Source organism: Oncorhynchus mykiss, chromosome 3 (assembly GCF_013265735.2).
Source record: "Oncorhynchus mykiss isolate Arlee chromosome 3, USDA_OmykA_1.1, whole genome shotgun sequence".
Taxonomy (NCBI): Eukaryota; Metazoa; Chordata; class Actinopteri; order Salmoniformes; family Salmonidae; genus Oncorhynchus; species Oncorhynchus mykiss.
The window spans coordinates 49,667,204-49,693,101 of NC_048567.1; the positions used below are offsets into that span (position 1 = coordinate 49,667,204).

The 25,898-nt window shown below is 42.6% G+C and overlaps 2 protein-coding genes across 13 annotated transcripts in view; both read left to right on the forward strand.

The window, feature by feature from the left end:
• The window catches only part of LOC110520113 (rap guanine nucleotide exchange factor 4), a 47,532-nt gene extending 37,958 nt beyond the window's left edge, over positions 1-9,574 (forward strand). For 7 of the 10 annotated variants that reach the window (XM_036974425.1, XM_036974429.1, XM_036974432.1 and 4 more), the window contains 10 exons: positions 339-485; positions 4,333-4,430; positions 4,795-4,920; positions 5,310-5,488; positions 7,491-7,581; positions 7,684-7,734; positions 7,972-8,059; positions 8,381-8,445; positions 8,535-8,589; positions 8,694-9,574. In XM_036974425.1, coding sequence (XP_036830320.1) covers positions 339-485; positions 4,333-4,430; positions 4,795-4,920; positions 5,310-5,488; positions 7,491-7,581; positions 7,684-7,734; positions 7,972-8,059; positions 8,381-8,445; positions 8,535-8,589; positions 8,694-8,821 — 1,028 coding nt within the window. In that variant the 3' untranslated portion in view covers positions 8,822-9,574. The remainder of the gene's footprint in view (positions 1-338; positions 486-4,332; positions 4,431-4,794; positions 4,921-5,309; positions 5,489-7,490; positions 7,582-7,683; positions 7,735-7,971; positions 8,060-8,380; positions 8,446-8,534; positions 8,590-8,693) is intronic. The other 3 variants (XM_036974430.1, XM_036974431.1, XM_036974434.1) reach the window with 1 other exon arrangement.
• Positions 9,575-9,725: 151 nt separating this feature from the next.
• zak (sterile alpha motif and leucine zipper containing kinase AZK) overlaps positions 9,726-25,898 on the forward strand; it is a 55,009-nt gene continuing 38,836 nt past the window's right edge. Inside the window, exons 1-3 of one of the 3 annotated variants that reach the window (XM_036974435.1) lie at positions 9,726-10,112; positions 11,896-12,097; positions 14,728-14,815. In XM_036974435.1, the coding sequence (XP_036830330.1) occupies positions 11,939-12,097; positions 14,728-14,815 (247 nt within the window). In that variant the 5' untranslated portion in view covers positions 9,726-10,112; positions 11,896-11,938. Of the gene's footprint in view, positions 10,113-11,895; positions 12,098-14,727; positions 14,816-25,898 lie in introns of those variants that run through there. The other 2 variants (XM_036974438.1, XM_036974436.1) reach the window with 2 other exon arrangements.

Sequence of the window (25,898 nt, forward strand, 5' to 3'; positions counted from 1 at the left end):
TGTGTATATGTATGTATGTATGTATGTATGTATGTATGTATGTATGTATGTATGTATGTATGTATGTATGTATGTATGTATGTATGTATGTATGTATGTATGTGTGAAAGCATGCAGGATATGCGTTCGAAGAGAGCTAGCTATAAGCTATAGAAAAGCACAGTTTAGCAGTCATGAGCCTTTTGGCCTTGCAGCCAGGAGTGACACAGTGTTTTCTAATCTGTTTTGAACCTCTACCATGACAAGGCTGATGCGCTTGGCCTCACATCTGTCTTCCCAGTACCCATCCTTCAACCCTAAATGTTAAGGGACCTGCATTGTGCTCTCTCCCCATGCAGTCCTGTTCAAAGTGTACTGCAGCGACCACACCTACACCACCATCCGGGTCCCCATGGCCGCCTCGGTCAGAGAGGTCATCAGCGCAGTGGCCGACAAGCTGGGGTCAGCGGAGGACCTTCTCCTGGTCAACCTCAGTTCGGCCGGAGGTGAAAAGGGCCACAGCTACACGCTAATCAAACGATGGTGGTTGACAGTCTTTCCACACATGGCCTGCTATTTACAGATGATATGAAGCTCATTAATCAGGCCTGATTTACTAGAAATGATTGGGTGTTGGTGCTGGATTGGTCTGTTTCAGTTACCCGGTGTATGCTCAGTATAGGGACAGGAGGGCCATGGCCTGCGGCATAGAGAAAAGGTTGGGGCAATATTGCTGCAAGCTTGCTTCAACTCCTAAGATTCTACACCGGCATGTTGCCGCCATCGGCTGGGACTTGCTGTATGGATATTCCAGTGTCTCTGCCAGGGTGTACTGATCCACCTCTTTCTCTGGCTTATGTTTGACCTGCGCTTCACCCGTACCAAGTAGTAATATAAAGCCAGAAGCACTGCTCCTTTGTCTCTGAGACCCTAATCATATTGCCCACAAATCTGTTATTTACTAGCATTTGTTTTGCTGCCCACTTCTCTACTGAGGATTCAAAGGAAGATGGATGCCCCTGTCTGTCATGATCAATGCAATATTGCCAGTTCTAATGCTATCATGATCGCATCCTCTTCATAGTATTTATGACCATTTTCTTTGATAATAAAGTTAGAGGACGACTCTGGGTAAAAGTGACGAGGCAATCAGGATTGAAAATTTACATGGTTGCAGCAGTGTATTTGAAGAGTGGGAAAGTTTGTGTGTGTGGCGTCAATATGCATATGTGTGTGTTTTGTGAGTCCAGTGAGCGTGTGTAGAGTCAGTGGAAGAGAGTCAGTGCAAAAAAGGTTCCATGCAAATAGTCTGGGTAGCCATTTGATTAACTATTCAGCAGTATTATGGCTTGGGGGTAGCTGCCAAGCAGTTTCCATACCAAGCGGTGATGCAGCCAGTCAAGATGCTCTCAGTGGTGCAGCTGTAAAACTTTTTGAGGATCTGAGGGCCCAATTCTTTTCAGAAGAGGTGTTGTCGTGCCTTCTTCACGACTGTGTTGGTTAGTGTGGACCATGTTAATTCCTTAGTGATGTGGACACCGAGGAACTTGAAGCTCTCGACCCGCTCCATTACAGTCCTGTCGTTGTGGACACTGAGGTACCCCTGTGTTCATGGTCAATGTGGCAGATGTGTTGTTAAATACTCTCCAAACCAGGGGGCAGCCCGTCAGGAAGTCCAGGATCCAATTGCAGAGGGAGGTGTTTAGTCCCAGGGTCCTGAGCTTATTGATATGCTTGGATGGCACTATGATGTTGAACACTGAGCTGTAGTCAATGAACAGCATTCGCGCATAGGCGTTCCTTTTATCCAGGTGGGAAAGGGCAGTGCAATAGAGTGCGTAATCTGTGGATCTGTTGGGGCGGTATGCGAATTGGAGTGCGTGCAAGGTGTTTAGGATGATGCTGTTGATGTGAGCTATTGACCAGCCTTTCAAAGCATTTCATGGCTACAGATGTGAGTGCTACGGGGCGATAGTCATTTAGACAGGCTATGTTGGCGTTCTTGGGCACAGTGACTATGGTGGTCTGCTTAAAACATATTGGTATTACAGTCTCGGACAGGGAGAGATTGAAAATGTCAGTGAAGACACTTGCCAGTTGGTCAGCGCATGCCAGCAGTACACGTCCTGGTAATCCATCTGGACTTGCAGCCTTGTGAATGTTGAAGTTTCCCTGCATTAAAGTCCCCGGCTACTAGGAGCGCCGCCTCTGGGTGAGCGTTTTCTTCTTTGCTTACGGCAGAAAACAGCTCGTTCAATGCTGTCTTAGAGCCAGCCTCTGACTGGTGGTTTGTAAACAGCTACGATGAAAACTCTCTCAGTAGGTAGTGTGGTCTACAGCTTATCATGAGATACTCTACCTTAGGCGAGCAATAACTCGAGACTTCCTTAGATATCGTGCAACAGCTATTATTTACAAAAATATTATAGTCCACCGCCCTTTGTCTTACCAGACGCCGCTGTTTTATCCTGCCCTTACATCATATAACCAGCCAGCTGTATGTTAATATTGTCATTGTTCAGCCACGACTCCGTGAAGCATAAAATGTAACCGTTTTTAATGTCCCGTTGAAAGTTTAATCTTCTGCGTAACTCGTCGATTTTATTCTCCAAGGATTACATGTTTGCTAGCAGAATGGAGGGAAGTGGGGGTTTATTCGATAGCCTATGAATTCTCAGAAGGCAGCCCGCCCTTCGGCCCCTCTTTCTCTGCCTCCTCTTCACGCAGATCACGGGGATCGAGGCCTGTTTCCGAGGAAGCAGTATATCCTTCACGTCGGGCTCGTCAGAGTCGTGAAAGGGAAAAAAGGATTCTGCCAAGCCATGGTTAGTAATCGCGGTCCTGATGTCTAGAAGTTATTTCGGGTCATAAGAGACTGTAGCGGCAACATTATGTACAAAATCTGTAAAAACAATAAGTTACAAACAACGCAAATAAATAAACAAAAAACACCATTTGCTGGGGGAACGTAAACGTCTGCTCCGGCGCCATCTTACACCCGTAGCACTCACGTCTGTAGCCATGAAGTGCTTTGAAAGGCTGGTCATGGCTCACATAAACACCATCATCCCAGAAACCCTAGACCACTCCAATTTGCATACCGCCCCAACAGATCCACAGATGATGCAATCTTTATTGCACTCCACACTGCCCTTTCCCACCTGGACAAAAGCAACACCTATGTGAGAATGCTATTCATTGACTACAGCTCAGCGTTCAATGCCATAGTGCCCTCAAAGCTCATCAATAAGCTAAAGACCCTGGGACCAAACACCTCCCTCTGCAACTGGATCCTGGACTTTCTGACCGGCCACCCCCAGGTGGTAAGGGTAGGTAACAACATCCGCCACGCTGATCCTCAACACAGGGGCCCCTCAGGGGTGCGTGCTCAGTCCACTCCTGTAATCCCTGTTTACTCATGACTGCAAGGCCAGGCACCACTCCAACACCATCATTAAGTTTGCCGAAGACACAACAGTGGTAGGCCTGATCACCAACAATGATGAGACCGCCTATAGGGAGGAGGTCAGAGACGTGGCTGTGTGGTGCCAGGACAACAACCTCTCCCTCAACGTGATGAAGACAAAGGAGATGATTGTGGACTACAGGAAAAAGAGGACCGAGCACGCCCACTTTCTCATCGACGGGGCTGCAGTGGAGCAGGATGAGAGTTCCTTGGTGTCCACATCACCAACAAACTAACATGGTCCAAGCACACCAAGACAGTCGTGAAGAGGGCACGATGAAATATATTCCCCCTCAGGAGACTGAAAATATTTGGCATGGGTCATCATATCCTCAAAAGTTTATACAGCTGCACCATCGAGAACATCCTGACTGGTTGCATCACTGCCTGGTATGGCAACTGCTCGGCCTCTGACCGCAAGGCACTACAGAGGGTAGTGCGAAAGGCGCAGTACATCACTGGGGCCAAGCTTCCTGCCATCCAGGACCTCTATACCAGGCGGCGTCAGAGGAGGGCCCTTGTCGGACTCCAGTCACCCTAGTCATAGACTGTTCTCTCAGCTTCCGCACAGAAAGCGGTACCGGAGCGCCAAGTCTAGGTCCAAGAGGCTTCTAAACAGCTTCTACCCCCAAGCCATAAGACTCCTGAACATCTAGTCAAATGGCTACCCAGACTATTTGCATTGCCCCCTCCCCCCTCTTTACACCACTGCTACTCTCTGTTGTCATCTATGCATAGTCACTTTAATAACTCTACCTACATGTACATACTACCTCAACTAACCGGTGCCCCCGCCCATTGACTCTGTAGTCTCGCTATTGTTATTTTGATGCTGCTCTTTAATAGGATCATGTTTTAATTATCGCTCGTTTGTTGTTTTCCCTCAGATAAAGTGGTGCTAAAACCCAACGATATTTCCGTCTTCTCCACACTCAGCATCAACGGCCGTCTATTTGTCTGTCCCGGGGATCAACTGGATTCATTGGTGCGTAAATACCCCCCAGAAAAACATATTGCCCAACAAATTAACAATGCAGAAAAACAAGCATTCAGACCCACCCAACTAATTCCCAGAGGTTTCCCTACAAGCTACATCTCATGCAGCTGTTTCTATGAAGTATGTTGCGTCTCATGTTGTGTTTCTCTAATGGAATATATTTGTTTTAATCGACTGACATATGTTCACTGGCCTGAGGCTACTGTTGCAATTCGACTTGTTATAGTTGTATAACGGTCATTGTAGCTATCAAAACAGTCCTGTATGTCATATCAGTGTGAATTGTATGAGGAAGAATGATATACAGACAACTGTAAATTATACAGTATTTTACATTTGCGCAATATTTCAGATGCCCTTACCAGAGCAGGAAGGACCCTCCACAGGCTCCCTGGGCAGCTTTGAGTTGATGAGCTCTAAAGACCTGGCCTACCAGATGACTCTCTACGACTGGGAACTCTTCCACTGTGTACACGAGGTGCCTCAGACCAATGACGAATTAGGAATGACTTGATTCTATGGTTGCGACCTAAATGGCACCCTATTCCCTATACATCTTTCTTGCACTACTTTCGACCCCTGCCCTATGGGGAATAGTGTGCCATTCTGGGTGCAGGCTGTCTTCCTACACTATTTGGCTATCCCCATAGGAGGTAGAACCGTTTTTGGTTCCAGGTAGAACCCTTTTCGGACACTCTGAAGAAAGGGTTTTTACATGGAATCCAAAATGATCTACCTGGAACCAAAAAGGTTTCTTCAGAAGGTTCTAGATGGCAACTATTAACTATTAAACCAATATAGTGATACATTATAATGGAAACTATCAGGGACACGGTCATTGACTTTCTCTCTTGCACTGTACTACAGCATGAGCTGATCTACTATACATTTGGGAGGAAGAACTTCAAGAAGACTACGGCCAACATGGACCTGTTCCTCAGGAGGTTCAATGAGATTCAGCTGTGGGTGATCACGGAGATCTGTCTGTGTGCTCAGCTCAGCAAGCGTGTTCAGCTGCTCAAGAAGTTCATCAAGATCGCTGCCCAGTGAGTGGCCCTTGCCTTGTCGCCCTCTCTCTCATGCATGCACATTTGCGTGCACACGGTCTCCCCTGACTGCAGAGCTGTAGTAGTAGAATTGCATACCTGTGTCACTTAGCTGTAGGGTACAGTCAACCCTCCCAATCAATCCCTAAAGGAAAGGTTTAAGTGTCAAGATGAACAAATGTGTGAATGGTTGAATGTACGGTGCATTCGGTAAGTATTCAGACCCCTTGACTTTTCCCACATTTTGTTACGTTACAGCCTTATTCTAAAGTTGATTAAATAGTTTTGTTTCCCCTTATCATTCTACACACAATACCACATAATGACAAAGCAAAAATAGCTTTTTAGAAATGTTGGTAAATGTATTAAATCTTTAACTGAAATATTGCATTTTCATAAGTATTCTGACCCTTTACTCAGTACTTTATTGAAGCACCTTTGGCAATGATTACAGCCTCAAGTTTTCTTGGTTATGGCACTACAAGCTTGGCAGATGTGTATTTGGGCAGTTTCTCCCATTCTTCTCTGCAGAACTCTGTCAGGTTGGATGGGGACCGTTGCTGCTCAGGTTTCTCCAGAGATGGCTTCGGGGTCAATGCAGGAGTGGCTTTGGGTTCAAGTCCGGGGTCTGACTGGAGGCTCAAGGACATTCAGAGACTTGTCCCGAAGCCACTCTTGCATTGTCTTGGCTGTGTGCTTTGGGTCGTTGTCCTGTTAGAAGGTGAACCTTTGCCGCAGTCTGAGGTCCTGAGCGTATTGGAGACGGTTTTCATCAAGGATGTCTCTGTACTTTGCTCCATTCATCTTTCCCTTGATCCTGACTAGTCTCCCAGTCCCTGCTGCTGAAAAACATCCCCACAGCATGATGCTGCCACGACCATGCTTCACTGTAGGGATGGTGTCAGGTTTCCTCTAGATGTGACACTTTGAACTCTTTGGCCTGAATGCCATCTCTTCATCAGACCAGAGAAACTTGTTTCTCATGGTCGGAGTGCGCTTTACGTGCCTTTTGACAAATTCCAAGCGGGCTGTCATGTGCCTTTTACTGAGGAGTGTCTTCCATCTGGCCACTCTACTATAAAGGCCTGATTGGTGGAGTGCTGCAGAGATGGTTGTCCTTCTGGAAGGTTCTCCCATCTCCACAGAGGAACTCTGGAGCTCTGTCAGTGACCATCTGTTGCGAGAATTATGTTCTCAATGTTCATAAACTGAACTTCAATTAACTACTCAGTCTTGCAACCCAGAATTTGTAAGATACTGGTTGAAATGAAAACAGACAGAGGCCCAGCCTACAATAGTCGAATGTTTATTCACGAGAACGTTCTGAAGTCCACAATACAAAGACATCCATTTTATAGCGGCGCACATACTTCCACACAAACAGTAGATATCATACGCACATACACACGAACAGGTATCCTACGCACATAGTGTATCAATACCCAGCCGACAAAGATTAGAGACTGTGAGAAGCACTCCCTGTCCTCCCTCAAGATTAGGGAGTACTCACTGCCCTCTCCCAAATCTCTGAGGCGCCTAGCAAGGTTGGCACCGAATTTAATTTAATTTAATTTACCACAGGTGGACTCCAAGTTGTAGAAACATCTCAAGTATGATCAATGGAAACAGGATGCACCTAAGCTCAATTTCGAGTCTCATAGTAAAAGGTCTTAATACTTAAGCAAATAAGGTATTTCTGTTTATTATTATTTTTATACACTGGTATAAATGTCTAAAAACAAGTTTTTGCTTTGTAATTATGGGGTAATGTAGATTGAGATTTATTTTTCTTTGATCAATTTGTAACGTAACAAAGTTGCTGTAACGTAACAAAATGTGGAAAAGGGGAAGGGGTCTGAATACTTTCCGAATGACCTGTACATGTATCATTTTGGTAATGACAAGTGTTTCCTTCATGACCCCCTGTGATGACTTAAATTAGTCCCACGTAACATGTTACCTGATACTGATACATCTCTGGACTACTTTCTCTCTGTAACAGCTGTAAGGAGTATAAGAACCTCAACTCCTTCTTCGCTATTATCATGGGCATGAGTAACCCAGCCGTGAGCAGACTGAGTCAGACATGGGAGGTGGGTGTCTGTCTGTCTGTCTGTCCCTCAAATGTGTTTAGCATCTGCCCAAAAATATGATTTTAACTGTCTGTTAACTTTCCCTGTTACTTGTGTTGACAGAAACTACCCAGCAAATTTAAGAAGTTTTATAGCGAATTTGAAAGCTTAATGGTGAGTACCCTAAACTATTTTTAGTCCCATATCAACCATTCATCCACTCACATAGTCTCTATCCTTGCTTTCTAAAGCTCCAATTATTCAAATATTTAATTGAAACGTCACATTCTTGCATGGTCATTTGTCATCTAACAATGTATGTATTGAGCTACACCACCCTTGGCTGTGACTGTGATGTGCCCACTTAACATGGTTGTGGCAGATCTCAGAACAGTGTGAGTATTTCCACAGGACCCGTCCAGGAACCACCGGGCGTACCGGCTCACTGTGGCCAAGCTGGACCCGCCCATCATTCCCTTCATGCCGCTGCTGATCAAAGGTCAGTGCAGCCCAACACAGCTCTCTCCCACCGTCTACATGACCCTCCGTGTTGTTTTACCCAACACAGCTCTCTCCCACCGTCTACATGACCCTCCATGTTGTTTTACCCATTATCTTACCTATTGATTGACTATTGAGAGGTTTGTCCTCACTGCCTCTTGTGTGAAGAAGTTATTATCAGCAAGTTTTGATCTCTTTTTGGAGTGTCAGCCTGGGACACAGTGTATCTAGCTTCTATATTGTTTGCTCTTGTCAATTCCAATCCTTATTCTTTTGTCTATGTTCTGTGTGTGCAATCATATTGCTATTATCTTTCCAGACATGACTTTCACTCATGATGGAAACAAGACGTTCATTGACAGTTTGGTCAATTTTGAGAAAATGGTAAGGCCCTCCCTGAGGATATTGATTTTGACATGATATTATATTGGAAGTCTAAATTCATAATGGTAACATCTATTTTTGTTTTTCAGCGAATGATCGCTAACACAGTGAGAATAGTGAGATACTGCAGAAGTCTGCCATTCAGTAAGTAAACAGTCTTCACTTGACTGGGAAGGTTTCTAAGTGCTTGGGCATACAGGACACGGTTTATAAGGAAGGTGGTATTTCGCTTTCCCATCGTCTCTCAGGTGCCGAACCATCTCAGACCAGTAAGAACCACCTGGACGTGAGGAGCTATGTGCGCCAGCTGACTGTGATTGACAACCAGAGAACACTATCTCAGTTCTCCCACAGACTGGAACCACGCAGGACCTGAAGCTTGGACGGACACTGGACAGACATGTCACATGCTGCTGCTCTACTGCCAACAATAAGCTTGCTTTATATGTTGTACCAGTACACACACACATATTCACTTTGCTACATGGAACTTCACATTATTATACATGCAGTATAGTCAAGTAAGCTGCAGCTGCAGAGTTCATCGGCTCCACCTTCAACTGTATTTCAAATGTCAGTATCATTTCTGCTGCTTGTTTTCCTTTGTGTATCGTTTTCATCTTTGTTATCAATGGGCAGCAGTCACTCCGCTTTAAATTTCACCAAGTATTTTCAAATTCATCTCATTCTCATGTCCCTGAAGCTCTATTTTAATTCTTTGAAGTCACCAGCCCCACGAAAAGGACACAATCTATAAAGCGAATTATCGTTTGGAAATAATCGTCCGTTTGATTGTTGTACAATAATCTGTGAGGTTTATGTTAAACGGATAACTTTTCCAGGTGGAAACATTGGCTCTTACTTCACTCTCTTAACCTCCTAAATTCCAAATCCTGATATTCAGATGTTGTTTCCAATCTTTTTTTCTAAATCAGATTTGATGTTTTTTTATTACACATGTACAATGTGTTCATATATCTATTATGGCCTCAGCATGCAATGGTTTGAGATGTTGGGCTGGGGTGTACAGTATGTGAGCACGTTCCTCTTTGAAAGTCTCTAAGGTAACCGTTTTCTGCAAACATTTTAGCCATGTGTATTCTGTAAATATTAAAATGAATTTGATGTATCTGCTGTCCATTTGATTGTTCATTGATTATTTAGATAATTAGTTAGTATAATAACTAATTATGAGCTGAGCTGAAAAAAACATTTACAGTAGCCTGAAATAATATTTCAAATACACTTTTATGCTGTCATAGTATTATCTTTTGATAATAGGAAAACGAATTAAATTCCCTATTAATGCAGGTGTTGGTTGTTATAACATAGACTGCTACTTCATTTTAATGGTGTCGTTGGAGGTGTACCGGTTTTACCCATTGAGTGGCGCTGTTGTCATCAGAATTTGTGAAGCTCTTTGAAAAATGTTGGGATACTTCCCTGGTTTTAATGTCTATGGCTATTTCTCTAGCGTTCAGCACTCAGCCCAAGTCAAGGAAGAAGTTGTGCAACTAGAAATCCCGGTGTGAGGAAATCATAAACGTCACGCCCGGTTTCCAGGAAAGTGGGTTCTTTACAGTAGTTCTATGTTTACCTGCAGAAGTTAAGCTACCCATTGGATCTGTCAAACTGAATGTTTCTAGTATTTGTTGGAAAATTCAAAGGTAGGCTATGTACTAATATCGCATTATGTTTCAGTGAGTAGGCCTACACGCCGTTACATGTTTTCAATTACATATTTTTTTGAAAGTTGTGAATAACAAATTCCATTGTTTTGCAGTTGTCTGTTTGGCAAAAGCTTTGGTCTCATGCGTGTCATCGCAACATGCGTGTCATCGAGGAAATTGGTATTCTTGCCTTTAAACTCCTGTTGATCCTGAACTGCTGAAGTGTCTTAATCTTGCAAAATTATATTTAACACAATTTACACGAGTCTATACATATTTTGTGTGTGGTGTATGTATGCAGTCTAAACTGCAAATAGACCATTTCCTGGTTGAATTATTTACTGTAAATGCCTGGAGACATTTTGATTATGTAAGTAACCGCAGTGAGACTTCTATTTAGTTTTGCTTCGGGTGGTAGTTTAAACTCTGGAGCTGAAGTTTGTACTTCCTGATGGGGGACAGTATGTCCGCCACCGGGATGATATGAATGGGTCAAGCAGACGAGGTTAACTCAATACATTTAGATTATTTCTGCTACATTTTTACATTTTCATCTGTAGAGCTCTGGCAGGTATCCACTTGCCTGTATATGTTCACATGGGTATTGGTCCATAATTTCAGTGTCTGGGGCAGAGTGTTGACTTTCCAGTGAGTACAGGCAGAAACGAGCTCCAATAACCCTGTAACCCTTCGGGCTTAAGTGTCTACAGAAGATGTCTGAGCTGCTCATGTACTGAAAAGATTGGTGTGAAGCTAAGTATAGCATCAATAGCCGTAAATCAGTAGAGAGAATTGGCTCCCCTCTGTGACAATGGAGGCATTTCCTGCTGGGCTGGATAGCAATCCTGATTTAGGTCCAGGTAACAGCCTCTTAAGAGCCATAATTGCTGAGCAGTAAATGGGAAACTTCTGAACAATATCCGAGCTACAATTTCCTGTAATGAAGGGATTATTTCTTTACAAGATGCACTTGGGTTGATATTTAAAAACAAAGGGATGTGTGCGTTAATTGTTGTCTGTGGGCAAAAAGTTGGTCTGGTGTTCCCTCTACCTATTATCGCACTTTCATTTATATACATTAGGAAGACATGGTCCCTGTTCTTTGAATATAGAATTAGAGGTGTGTAGCACCTTTTGGGTTTGTTTTTAAAACAAGTGTGTAGTGATAGTGTGTCATGAAAAGTTTGCAGTGATTCATGGGAGACTAGAGGATGCAATCCTGTTAAGAGCTCTGCTGTGTCTAGCTTTGTAGCCTTACATGTACTGTACAGACCACTCTAGACTCTGCTGGAACAGTCGGTGACTTTTGCCGTGCGTATTTTGTGCTTAGTGATCACAGTAGAGGGAAAATGCATGCCTGGGATGCCATCCATAGTCCTTATACAAGCAGAGGATCCTGGGACACTCACTTCGTGCTTACTGGTGACTGTGTGGCGTAGGTCTGGGACAGGCGGGCTCGTTGAATGTCCTGTAAATCACTGGCTGAGATCAGGGATATCACGGTGCCACTCCGGGCAGACATAGCCAATGACACAGAGGCCTCCCTGGGGTACTGTTAGCAGCACATCCAGCTTCCCAGTCACACACTCTAATGGTGTGCTCAAGTGTACAGCTGCTCTCAGTTGTGTCACTGGTGCAGGACTTTTACTTTGAGGAATCAGAGTTTTTTGGGGGGGGGGGGGGGGGGACAAGCCTACGACAGATTTGAGCATCGGTTCTTAACTGCTTTTTAGTGAGCTCTATGCTTTTTTTTCCTCCTCCGCTATCTCCTTCCCTGTAGTCCTCCAGACAGACGTTGATCTGGGGCTGAGTGTTATTATGAGATGTTGCCTCTCAGTGCCTCCTTCGTGCAAATCAAGTTTGATGACATCCACTTCTACGAGAACTGCGGCGGCGGCAGCTTCGGGAGCGTGTACCGAGCCAGGTGGATCCCTCAGGACAAAGAGGTGGCGGTGAAAAAGCTGCTCAAGATCGAAAATGAGGTAGGAGTCCTAATTGCCGAGGCTTTTCATATACTTTTTAATTGTCGGTATAGTAATCATTTTAATTGCTACCCCGTTTAGTGGGTTGTGGTGACTTTTTGGTACCCATCAGTCATAGTCATTATACTCCCCCTCGCTTTGCACAGAATTTCACATGCTGTATGCTTTAAAGAACGACTATTGCCAAATGAGGGATCATATTAGGCCCAATTAAAGAATGGATGATTCTGATTCTGGAGATTTCTTGTAAGTGACAAAAATACATCTGATGTACACAAGTATGTGGACACCTGCTCGTCAAACATCTCATTCCAAAATCATGGGCATTGATGTGGAGTTGGTCCCCCCCCTTTGCTGCTATAACAGCCTCCACTCTTCTGGGAAGGCTTTCCACTAGATGTTGGAACATTGCTGTGGGGACTTGCTTCCATTCAGCCACGAGCATTAGTGAGGTTGGGCACTGATGTTGGGCGATTAGGCCTGGCTCACAGTCGGTATTCCAATTCATCCCAAAGGTGTTTGATGGGGTTGAGGTCAGGGCTCTGTGCAGGCCAGTCAAGTTCTTCCACACCGATCTCGACTAACCATTTCTGTATGGACCTCGCTTTGTGCATGGGAGCATTGTCATGCTGAAACAGGAAAGGGCCTTCCTCAAACTGTTGCCACAAAGTTGGAAGCACATAATTGTAAGCTGTAGCCTTAAGATTAAGGGGCCTAGACCATTATTCCTCCTCCACCAAACTTTACAGTGTTCACTATGTATTGGGCCAGGTAGCGTTGTCCTGGCATCCGCCAAACCCAGATGGTGAAGTGTGATTCATCACTCCAGAGAAGGCTTTCCACAGCTCCAGAGTCCAATGGTGGCGAGTTTCACGCCACTCCAGCTGATGCTTGCCATTGCGCATGGTGATCTTAGGCTTGTGTGGTGCTGCTCGGCCATGGAAACCCATTTCATGAAGCTTCCGACGAACAGTTCCTGTGCTGACATTGCTTCCAGAAGCATGTTTGAACTCTGTAGTGAAAGTTGCAACTGAGGACAGATTATTTTTATGCACTACGAGCTTCAGCCCTCATCAGTCTCGTTCTGTGTGCTTGTTCGGCCTACCACTTTTCAGCTGAGCCGTTGTTGCTCCTAGACATTTCCTCTTCACAATAACAGCCCCTACAGTTGACGGGGTAGCTCTAGCAGGGCAGAAATTTGTCAAACTGATTTGTTGTTAAGGTGGCATGCTATGACTGTGCCATGTTGAAAGTCACTGAGCTCTTCAGTAAGGCCATTCTACTGCCAGTGTTTGTCTATGGAGATTGCATGGCTCTATGCTCAATTTTTTCAGCAACAGGCTGAAATAGCCCAATCCACTGATTTTGAAGGGGTGTCCACATACTTTTGTATATACGGTTACCTTTTCATACTTATTCTATTTAATATGCCTATTTTGGGGCCTGCAGAAATATTTTCACTGATATCCTACACAATTTAGATGTCAGCTACAGTGCCTTCAGAAAGTATTCATACCCCAGTGATTTATTCCACATATTGTAATATTACAGCCTGAATTCAAAATGTATTAAATATTTTAAAAATTCACCTATCTACACACATTACCCCATAATGACAAAGTGAATACATGTTTTCAGACGTGTTTGCAAATAAATTGAAGATGAAATACAAATAAATGTACATAAGTATTCACACACCTTAGTCAATACATGTTAGAATCACCTTTTGCAGTGATTACAGCTGTGAGTCTTTCCGGGTTATTCTCTTAAGAGTTTTTCACATCTGGATTGTTCAATATTTGCCCATTATTCTTTTCAAAATTCTTCAAGCTCTTTCAAATTGAATGGAGATCATTGCTAGACAACTATTTTCAAGTCGCCATAGATTTTCAAACCGATTTGAGTCAAAACTGTAACTCGGCCAGTCAGCAACATTCACTGTCTTCTTGGTAAGCAACTACAGTGTAGATTTGGCTTTGTGTTTTAGGTTATTGTCCTGCTGAAAGGTGAATTCCTCTCCCAGTGTCTGGTGGAAAGCAGACTGAACCAGGTTTTTCCTGTAGGATTTTGCCTGTGCTTAGCTCCATTCCATGTATTTTTTATCCTGAAAACCTCCCCAGTCCTTAACAATTACAAGCATACCCATAACATGATGGAGCCACCACAATGCTTAAAAATATGGTGATTGTCAATTTGGTTTGTATTGTGGAGTAACTACAATGTTGTTGATCCAGCCTCACAGTCATTAAACTCTGTAACTGTTTTAAAGTCATCATTGGCCTCATGGTGAAATCTCTGAGTGGTTTCCTTCCTCTCCGGCAACTGAGTTAGGAAGGACACCTGTATCTTTGTAGTTACTGGGTGGATTGATACACCAATCAAAGTGAAATTAATAACTTCACCATGCTCAAAGGGATATTCAACGTCTGCTTTTTATTTTTTTACCCATCTACCAATAGGTGCCCTTCTTTTTGAGGCATTGGAAAACCTCCCTGCTCAATTTAATCAATTTAAAATTCCGGCTGTAACACAACAACATTTGGAAAAAGTCGAGGGGTGTGAATACTTTCTGAAGGCATTGTATATTTTGTTTGTGAATTCTATGTTTGCCGGTGTGTCCCCCTGTTCAGGCTGAAATCCTCAGTGTACTAAGCCATCGGAACATCATTCAGTTTTATGGAGCGATCCTTGAAGCACCCAACTATGGAATCGTCACTGGTAAGTCTCGACAACCCTAATCTTGCTAGTTTGTCATGCAATAGTAACCACAGCTATTATCTCCTCAGGAGATTGACCACGTTTATATCTATCGGGTTAATGGAAAACCAACAAACACCATCTGTTCATACTTGTTTCACAGCTATTTTGTTTGCTTAGAACTGAATGGTGCTGTGGTCTATATTAACACATTAGTTAGTAGATGGCTTTATGGTTCAGTAAGATTACATGTTGCTGGCTTTTTGTTAATGTTAGCGACTAAGATGTTTTTAGAGTTCATACCATGTGACAGTCCTCACCCTGTGGTATGAGAAACCCCTCCCTGCGCATATTCTGAGTATCACATCACATGGCAGTCATTGGCCGACTCAATACTCCCATGGTTAGGATGTAAGCTATGAGTGGTGAATGAGTGGTGAATGACACTGCCGTTGATAGAAATAGTGCTCACTAGGTATCTATTTACTGTATTGAGTTATACTTTGTGGATTTTCACCTTTCATCTCTTGTCTGCAGCCTTGCCTCAGACATGATTCTATCTTTGTTCTCTATAACTCGTTTTATTGGGCAAGCTTGAAGGACAATAACACTCAAAAACACTATCTTGATATTTGTTTCATGAACACATTTTTCAAGATATAGAACTTTCAAAATACAGAAAGTGATGTGTCCAAACTCTCTGTGTTTTGAAAGCTATATATCTTGAAAACGTGATTGCTGACATGAAAAACATGTTGGGACTGTATCAACAGTGGACTAATGAAACAAAAGTGGTATTTTCCTTTAAGTTTTTGCAGTTTGGCCTCACAGTGACATAAGCAATCAGGTTATTTTGGAAGTGTCCAACCACTACCTTTAGGATGATTTCCACAAATGACATTTAACTACATGTACTCTTTCCCATCTCCCATGTTTACTCCACCTGCTCCTGCTCTGATCCCATAGATCGTGGAATGTTGTTGTATGGAAACACGCAGCCCTAGTTGGGGAAAAAAAGAAAGGGAATCACATTGTATAAGCATTGTGCGACTTCATGGATTGAGGAATTGGGAAATATCTTTGTTAAAATCAGGTATTGCTCGGACAGGAAAACAGATGCCCCTTTGATGTTTCCTCTGTCTGTTTATGTCTTATAATACAGTCATATTTGCCCTTTAGTCGCTACGAGGCAGTAATGTTCAAATCGTTCACAGTGTTCTCCGACTTTACATTTCACAACCTCCAGCCAGTGTTACATGGGTGCGAGAGATGGGGTTGGCTCAGTGTTTCCGTTGCAGTCTTTTTGCTGTGGCTCTGCTCCATGGCAAAACCATTGCCGCCTCGCCCAAAAAAAATAAGGAACATAAAACAATATTTCTGCCGAAGCGCACTTTGAAGATAATAGAACAGCCCTTTTCCTCTGCAAACAAAATGAGTAATGAATAGAAAAATCAGACTAGCCCATAGTAGAATAGTTTATCTATTTACCTTGTTGTTGTGTGTTCTATGCTAGATAAATATTCATCTCGAGGTGCATTCAAGTTACGAGTGCCGTAGGGATGGAAACATGCATTCTGACAAGCAGTCAATGCACAACAATTATTGCAATTTATGAAAACAGCAGTTTTAATGGCCTTTGTTAAAAAGAGGGGGCTCCCAGCCTTCCATTCCCGATTGATTTATTTCTCAACCCCTAAATATGTGCCAACTGCACCATCTTAAACCCAGAGACCTTAGCAGCTGCATGGTTAAGCAGGTTACTTCTCGGCAATGCACTGTGAGTGCACAGGGGAGAGTGGGGCTATATGTAACACGGGTCAATTGTAGGGTAACTTTGGGTAAAATGCCACCCTACCTAAAATAATTTTCTTGGAGTGACTTAAAACATTGTGATGAGACGGATTACATTTTTTGTTGAGCAAGAGTAGTGGCAACCAGGGTGACATGATGTGGTTTCTGTAAAAAGTACAGGCGGGGGGGGGGGGGGGGGGGGGGGTGTTATACCAGGTGGCGGATTACCCCATTATATTATATTCACTGTTTAGGCAAGTTTTTTGGGACATAAAATCAATCAATAGGATGCTAACTATTTAAAAGATCACATTTGAGATCTGGCTAATGATTAGCCTGATGGGCTAAATGTAGATAGGCAGCCCCATGCTTCAGCCTTTTTATTTATAGCCACTATGCTGCATCAGTTGGGCTACTGATGATAATGCTTACTGAGCTTTTCAGTTCTTATAAACCCCCCCCCCCCCCGCAATATCCAAAGGAAACACTGGGTCGGCTGGTTGTCAAGGAGCTGCTGTCGCTATTTATCAAAGCATAATCTAATTAGCACCAGATGAAGGAAAGTGTTTTATGACAATTCTGATCATGCCATGTCCACATTCATCAGCTCAGTTATGCATTTCTCCTGCTCATATATCAGGGGCTGGTGTCTCAGCTATCTAACAAACAATGTCTATCAGGAGATGACATTTGTCTCGGCTGACCCACGTGGCATCGTGTTTGTCAATAACTACATACATTTACTGCAGGAAAGCAAATGTTTTTTATGCCATAACACCTTATATCGTTATTCCTTTGAGTTTAGGATTCATACTCACTTTGAGGGGGCTATACTGTGATGGACAGCAACACTTTGTATGATAAAAGCAGTTCAGGAAGTTGTATTATCTATTAAATTTGCCACTCTTAGAAAAAAGGGTTCCAAAATGGTTCTCCGGCTGTTCGCATAAGATCACTCTTTTTGGTTCCAGTTAGAACTCTTTTTGGTTCCAGGTAGAACCCTTTTGAGGTTATACTTGGAAAAGTTGTAGGTTTGAGGTTTCTCTCTTTGGAAAGGGTTGTACATGGAACCCATAAGGGTTCTGCCTGGAACCAAAAAGGGTTCTTCCAAGGATTATCCTATGGAGACAGCTGAAGAACCCTTTTAGGTTCTAGATAGCACCTTTTTTTAAGAGTGTAGTGTAGTTTTTATATAGTACCCAAGACAAATATGTGAGTTAATTTGACCATTGGATAAAAAGCTACTGCTTATATACTGCAATGCGGGTTGGATTGAATTGAGCCCCTAATCTTCATTTTCAAGGTGATGATTGCACTTTTCTTCCCAACACAATACCGCAATAAATGTGAATACCTTATTAAATGTGAGTCCACATTTCAAAGATTTATTTTGCGCACCATGGGGGATTCAAACTTACACTGTAAGTGCAACACAATCTCACACTCAATTCGTGCAAATATATACAAAAATATTTCAGCAGGATTTTTAGTTCCTTTGAAAATACACACATTTTTGTGTGTCTTAGGAAAATACACAACTCTTTGTGCGACTACATTCATAGGAAAATACATTTTTTGGGGGGCAAACTTCGGAACATTCTTTTGAAAGTTATTGGAGCTGTCTTTTTTTGTATCCTAAATGTATTTATATAAAAAAAACTATTTAACAACCCAATATTGTTAATAAGCCAAGTTGTCACCGAAACACTTTGAATAAGCCTTCATTTTGAATTTAGAATTTTTATTAATGCCAATGCTGTTTTCTATGCTTGTTTTCGCATAATAGTTTGGGATACTGGTGCTATGTCGGATTTTATGAGGGTTGCCAGATTGGAGTAAAAAGCTGTGTTTGTCTGTTTTTATCTTTTGTGGTATTGATGAAGGTATTTGATTTGGGAATGGGGATACATTTTCATAATGGGAAATGAATGAATCAATAAATGTGGGCAAACAAAAATCTGTTTGGTTTAAATTTGCAACTGCATGGATTTTGCATCTATAACGAGTTTGCATAACAATCGGAAATCTGTATTTTTGGGCACCGATTTTTTTTCAGATTAAAAAATAAATAAAAAATGATACCTTTATTTAACTAGGCAAGTCAGTTAAGAACACATTCTTATTTTCAATGACGGCCTAGGAACGGTGGGTTAACTGCCTTGTTCAGGGGCAGAACGACAGATTTTCACCTTGTCAGCTCGGGGGATCCAATCTTGCAACCTTACAGTTGACTCTTCCAACGCTCTAACCACCTGCCTCTCATTGCACTCCACGAGGAGACTGCCTGTTACGCGAATGCAGTAGAAACCAAGGCAAGTTGCTAGCTAGCATTAAACGTATCTTATAAAAAACAATCAATCATAATCACTAGTTATAACTACACATGGTTGATGATATTACTAGTTTATCTAGCGTGTCCTGCGTTGCATATAATCGATGCAACGCTGGGGGATGATTTAACAAAAGCGCATTTGCGAAAAAAGCACAATTGTTGGACGACTGTACCTAACCATAAACTCCAATGCCTTTCTTAAAATCAATACACAGAAGTATATATTTTTAAACCTGCATATTTAGCTAAAAGAAATCAAACATCAATGCCTTTCTTAAAATCAATACACAGAAGTATATATTTTTTAACCTGCATATTTAGCTAAAAGAAATCCAGGTTAGCAGGCAATATTAACCAGGTGAAATTGTCACTTCTCTTGCGTTCATTGCATGCAGAGTCAGGGTATATGCAGCAGATTGGGCAGCCTGGCTTATTGCAAACTAATTTCCCAGAATTTTATGTAATTATGACATAACATTGAAGGTTGTGCAATGTAACAAGAATATTTAGACTTAGGGATGCCACCCTATTGTTTATTTATTATTTATTTATTTATTTATTTATTTACTAATGGACAACAACAACAAAAAATATTTCAAAAACAAGGACATTTCTAAGTAACCTACATTTTTTGAACGGTAGTTTATATATTCTCCAATCTGGAAACCCTCATAAAATTCAAGATAGCCTTGTATAAAATGCATTATGAAAGAAATGGTGTAACAAAAAGTGTAGCCTTGTATTAAATGCATTATAAAGAAAATTGTATAATGTAGGCTCCAGAAAATATGAAATGTGTTATGAAGAAAATCGTGTAGGCCTACTGTTGCCTACATGAAAAAAGGGCCTCTCTGACTGCAAGTGCACCAGTATCCCAAAACAGTATTGACATTAATAAAAAATCATTTTAAAAAGTAAGGCTACTATTATAGTGTAGAAAACCATTGCCCATCATGCATTGCTCTAATAACATTCAAAAGATTGTTCCGAAGTTTGCCCCCAAACATTTTTTTCCCACGAATTAAGCCACACAAAAATGCATTAAACACACAAATTACGCTGAAATACTTTTTGTACATATTTGCACGAATTAAGTGTGAGATTGTGTTGGCAAGTGGCAATAGATGTCAGGAACTTACCTGTCACGGATCCCTCCGGAACCATCATTACGCACACCTATTCCCTATTCCCTTTGATTAGTAATTGTATAAGTGTGGTCTTTGTTCACCATTGTCCTGTCGATTATTGTTCCAATGTCCGTTGGTTTGTGTGAGTACCTGTGCTATGATGTTTTGGCTTTCATGCCACGTATATTGTGCAGACGATTACGGGTCTTGTCCAATGTGATAATCATTGTGCGATTGTGTATTTATTCAAGGTACTCCTAACTCTTTTGTTTGGGTTTCTACCCTATGTTTTGTATATATATGTTTGTTTGGTCTTCGACCCGGGGGCCTTTACACGGCACGCTGTCATTTGGGTAATAAAAACCTTATTACGCATTCCTGCGCCTGTCTCCCGATCTCTTCATACCGACGTGACATTACCACTGTGAGCTAACTGTCCAGAGCCACATTTGCTAATGATGCACATACTGTAGTTTTATTATCAGAGTCCCAGTGGACTTCTGGTAAGTATGCTTTAGTGAGGAAGTGTTGGGATCAGGTACAACTACATTTACCCACCCCCAAAATTAATATTTATTAGCAATTCACACCTGAATATATTTTTTTAAGGGGTTGGGCAAAGGCTGAAATTGGGGTTTAGAGTAACCCTTAAGACCACAATGAAATCTGTAAGAGGTCTTGGTGTTTGTATCTAAACCACATAATGTAAATGATTAGATCTATAACCTACATCCTTCCTGGATTTATATTAGGGCATAATATGGTCAGGTCAATTCATATTATTAATTACAAGTACAGGCCTGGTTCCTTCCCTCAACCGTGATTCTTGTTTGCACTATTATCTGTGGTGAGATAGGAATGTATGTTGTGCAAACATCAGACTCCCACTAGTCTAGTTGATATCAGATAATGTCAATTTTAGCCATCTGTCTTTGTCAGGTGAGGCCACTCTATAGTTCATGGAGCGACAGGAGAGCTGTGTGTCTGTCTGTCTCTGTGTCTCCCCGGTACCGAAGTGTCTCAATGATTTAACAATGATTATTGGCAGTGCTTGTGGCCTTTTTATAAGGAGGTGTTGCATGGACTATCAAAGCATTCTACTTCCACATGATGCTTCTGTTATTGCTATGTTCGTGTGTTTCCCTTCACTACTGGTCTGGGGAAAGTATGCATTAGAGTAATATGGTCTGATCCTTCTTGAACATGATAGAAAAATAGTTTTTTACAGGGATATAGTTTATAGGGTGACTGCACTTCCTGATTTGGCCTTGTTTTCCATCAATGTTCATTAAGAAATGCTAGCGGTCATGAGTGTGTGTCGGTCTGATGTGGGTGTTTCTTGGGTGTGTCTTTGCCATTCAATCACAACAAGGCCAGTAGTGAGGTAAGCTAAGCTAGCTTTGCTATGAGATCGACGTTCAGGACTTCTCCTCTCCTGACTGACTTGCCATCTTAAGATGGTCAGCTAATTCAGTTTTATGTGTAGGCTAAAACCTGCGCTGACCTTGTTTAACCAAGCTGACAGCAGTTAGCTAGCATAGTTCTACTATTATTCTGACATATCACATTCTTAAAATAAAGTGGTGATCCTAACTGACCTAAGACAGGGAATTTTTTACAGGGATTAAATGTCAGGAATTGTGGAAAACTGAGTTTAAATGTATTTGTCTAAGGTGTATCTAAACTTCCGACATCAACTGTATATAAACTCCCAGTAATTTAGTGGGTTGTTTTACCCAATAAATTACTGGGAGTTTTATTTATATACATACACAGTTGAAGTTTACATACATACCCCATAATGTAAAAGTGGAATTATGTTCTTAGAAATGTTAATAATGAATAGAAAATGAAAAGCTGAAATGTCTTAAGTCAATAAGTATTCAACCCTTTTGTTATGGCAAGCCTAAATTAGTTCAAGAGTATAAATGTGCTTAACAAGTCACATAATAAGTTGCATGGACTCACTCTGTGTGCAATAAGTGTTTAATGTGATTTTTTAATGACTACCTCATCTCTGTTCCTCACACATACAGTTATATGTAAGGTCCCTCTGTCGATCAGTGAATTTCAAACAGATTCAACCACAAAGATCAGGGAGGTTTTCCAATGCCTCGAAAGAAGGGCACCTATTGGTAAATGGGTAGAAAGAAGAAAGAAAAAAGCCTACGTTGAATATCACTGAGCATGGCAAAGTTATTATTTTGTTTTTTAATTTTCAATTATTATTTATTACAAAAAACACGAGGGGGTAACATTAAAGTATTAGAACATGAAGGACAAACAATACAGCATCAAGACACTATCAAACATGTATCAGTCTTTCCGCAACAGAGTCATCCTTATGTGTGAGGGTGCTTGTGCATGATAGTGACATAAAATATTGTCATAGTTTCCTTTTTCCCAATGTAACGGCTCTCATGGGTTAAAGAAGGAGACCACGGTGTTCATGATTTTTAATAAACTGAACACCGCAACAAAATAACAAAGTAGAAAAAAACGAAAGCGCACAATTCTGTCAGGCAACAAAACAGCTAAAGAGAAAAGAACTCCCCAAAAACACAAACGGAAAATCACAACTTATATATGATCCCCAATCAGAGACAACGATAGACAGCTGCTAGTTAGTGGTGGCTGTTTAACAGTCTGATGGCCTTGAGATAGAAGCTGTTTTTCAGTCTCTCGGTCCCTGCTTTGATGCACCTGTACTGACCTCGCCTTCTGGATGATAGCGGGGTGAACAGGCAGTGGCTCGGGTGGTTGTTGTCCTTGATGATCTTTATGGCCTTCCTGTGACATCGGGTGGTGTAGGTGTCCTGGAGGGCAGGTAGTTTACCCCCGGTGATGAGTTGTGCAGACTTCACCACCCTCTGGAGAGCCTTACGGTTGTGGATGGAGCAGTTGCCGTATCAGGCGGCCCCACGGGATGCTCTCGATTGTGCACCTGTAAAAGTTTGTGTGCTTTTGGTGACAAGCCAAATTTCTTCAGCCTCCTGAGGTTGAAGAGGCGCTGCTGCGCCTTCTTCACCACGCTGTCTGTGTGGGTGGATCAATTCAGTTTGTCCATGATGTGTACGCCGAGGAACTTAACTTAATACCCTCTCCACTACTGTCCCATCGATGTGGATAGCGGGGTGCTCCCTCTGCTGTTTCCTGAAGTACACAATCATCTCCTTTGTTTTGTTGACGTTGAGTGTGAGATTATTTTCCTGACACCACACTCCGAGGGCCCTCACCTACTCCCTGTAGGCCGTCTCATCGTTGTTGGTAATCAAGCCTACCACTGTAGTGTCGTCTGCAAACTTGATGATTGAGTTGAAGGCGTGCATGGCCACGCAGTCGTGGGTGAACAGGGAGTACAGGAGAGGGCTGAGAATGCACCCTTGTGGGGCCCCAGTGTTGAGGATCAGCGGGGTGGAGATGTTGTTACCTACCCTCACCACCTGGGGGCGGCCCGTCAGGAAGTCCAGTACCCAGTTGCACAGGGCGAGGTCGAGACCTAGGGTCTCGAGCTTGATGACGAGTTTGGCGGGTACTATGGTGTTAAATGCTGAGCTGTAGTCTAGGAACAGCATTCTCACATAGATATTCCTCTTGTCCAGATGGGTTAGGGCAGTGTGCAGTGTGGTTGCGATTGCGTCGTCTGTGGACCTATTGGGGTGGTAAGCAAATTGGAGTGGGTCTAGGGTGTCAGGTAGGGTGGGGGTGATATGGTCCTTGACTAGTCTCTCCAAGCACTTCATGATGACGGAAGTGAGTGCTAGTCGTGTGGTAGTCGTTTAGATCAGTTACCTTAGCTTTCTTGGAACGGGAACAGTGGTGGCCCTCGTGAAGCATGTGGGAAGAGTAGACTGGGATAAGGATTGATTGAATATGTCCGTAAACACACCAGCCAGCTGGTCTGCGCATGCTCTGAGGACGCGGCTGGGAATGCCGTCTGGGCCTGCAGCCTTGCGAGGGTTAACACGTTTAAATGTTTTACTCACGTCGGCTGCAGTGAAGGAGAGTCCGCAGGTTTTGGTAGCGGGCCGTGTCAGTGGCACTGTATGGTCCTCAAAGCGAGCGAAGAAGTTGTTTAGTCTGTTTGGGAGCAAGTCATCCTGGTCCACGACGGGGCTGGTTTTCTTTTTGTAATCCGTGATTGACTGTAGACCCTGCCACATACCTCTCGTGTCTGAACCGTTGAATTGCGACTCTACGTTGTCTCTATACTGACGCTTAGCTTGTATGATTGCCTTGCGGAGGGAATAGCTACACTGTTTGTATTCAGTCATGTTTCCGGTCACCTTGTCCTGATTAAAAGCAGTGGTTCGCTTTCAGTTTCGTGCGAATGCTGCCATCAATCCACGGTTTCTGGTTTGGGAAGGTTTCAATAGTCGCTATGGGTACGATGTCATTGCACTTTCTAATGAACTCGCTCACCGAATCAGCGTATTCGTCAATGTTGTTGTTTGACTCAGTGCGGAACATATCCCAGTCGTGATCGAAGCAATCTTGAAGCGTGGAATCAGATTGGTCGGACCAGCGTTGAACAGACTTGAGCGCGGGAGCTTCCTGTTTTAGTTTCTGTCTATAGGCTGGAAGCAACCAAATGGAGTCGTGGTCAGCTTTTCCGAAAGGAGGGCCCCCGCCGAAAGGAGGGCCTTATATGTGTCGCGGAAGTTAGAATAACAATGATCCAGGGTTTTACCAGCCCTGGTTGCACAATCAATATGCTGATAGAATTTAGGGAGTCTTGTTTTCAGATTAGCCTTGTTAAAATCCCCAGCTACAATGAATGCAGCCTCGGGATATGTGGTTTCCATTTTACATAGAGTCAAATGAAGTTCGTTCAGGGCCGTCAATGTGTCTGCTTGGGGGGGAATACAGTGCCTTGCGAAAGAATTCGGCCCCCTTGAACTTTGCGACCTTTTGCCACATTTCAGGCTTCAAACATAAAGATATAAAACTGTATTTTATTGTGAAGAATCAACAACAAGTGGGACACAATCATGAAGTGGAAAGACATTTATTGGATATTTCAAACCTTTTTAACAAATCAAAAACTCAAAAATTGGGCGTGCAAAATTATTCAGCCCCTTTACTTTCAGTGCAGCAAACTCTCTCCAGAAGTTCAGTGAGGCTCTCTGAATGATCCAATGTTGACCTAAATGACTAATGATGATAAATACAATCCACCTGTGTGTAATCAAGTCTCCGTATAAATGCACCTGCACTGTGATAGTCTCAGAGGTCTGTTAAAAGCGCAGAGAGCATCATGAAGAACAAGAAACACACCAGGCAGGTCCGAGATACTGTTGTGAAGAAGTTTAAAGCCGGATTTGGATACAAAAAGATTTCCCAAGCTTTAAACATCCCAAGGAGCACTGTGCAAGCGATAATATTGAAATGGAAGGAGTATCAGACCACTGCAAATCTACCAAGACCTGGCCGTCCCTCTAAACTTTCAGCTCATACAAGGAGAAGACTGATCAGAGATGCAGCCAAGAGGCCCATGATCACTCTGGATGAACTGCAGAGATCTACAGCTGAGGTGGGAGACTCTGTCCATAGGACAACAATCAGTCGTATATTGCACAAATCTGGCCTTTATGGAAGAGTGGCAAGAAGAAAGCCATTTCTTAAAGATATCCATAAAAAGTGTTGTTTAAAGTTTGCCACAAGCCACCTGGGAGACACACCAAACATGTGGAAGAAGGTGCTCTGGTCAAATGAAACCAAAATTGAACTTTTTGGCAACAATGCAAAACGTTATGTTTGGCGTAAAAGCAACACAGCTCATCTCCCTGAACACACCATCCCCACTGTCAAACATGGTGGTGGCAGCATCATGGTTTGGGCCTGCTTTTCTTCA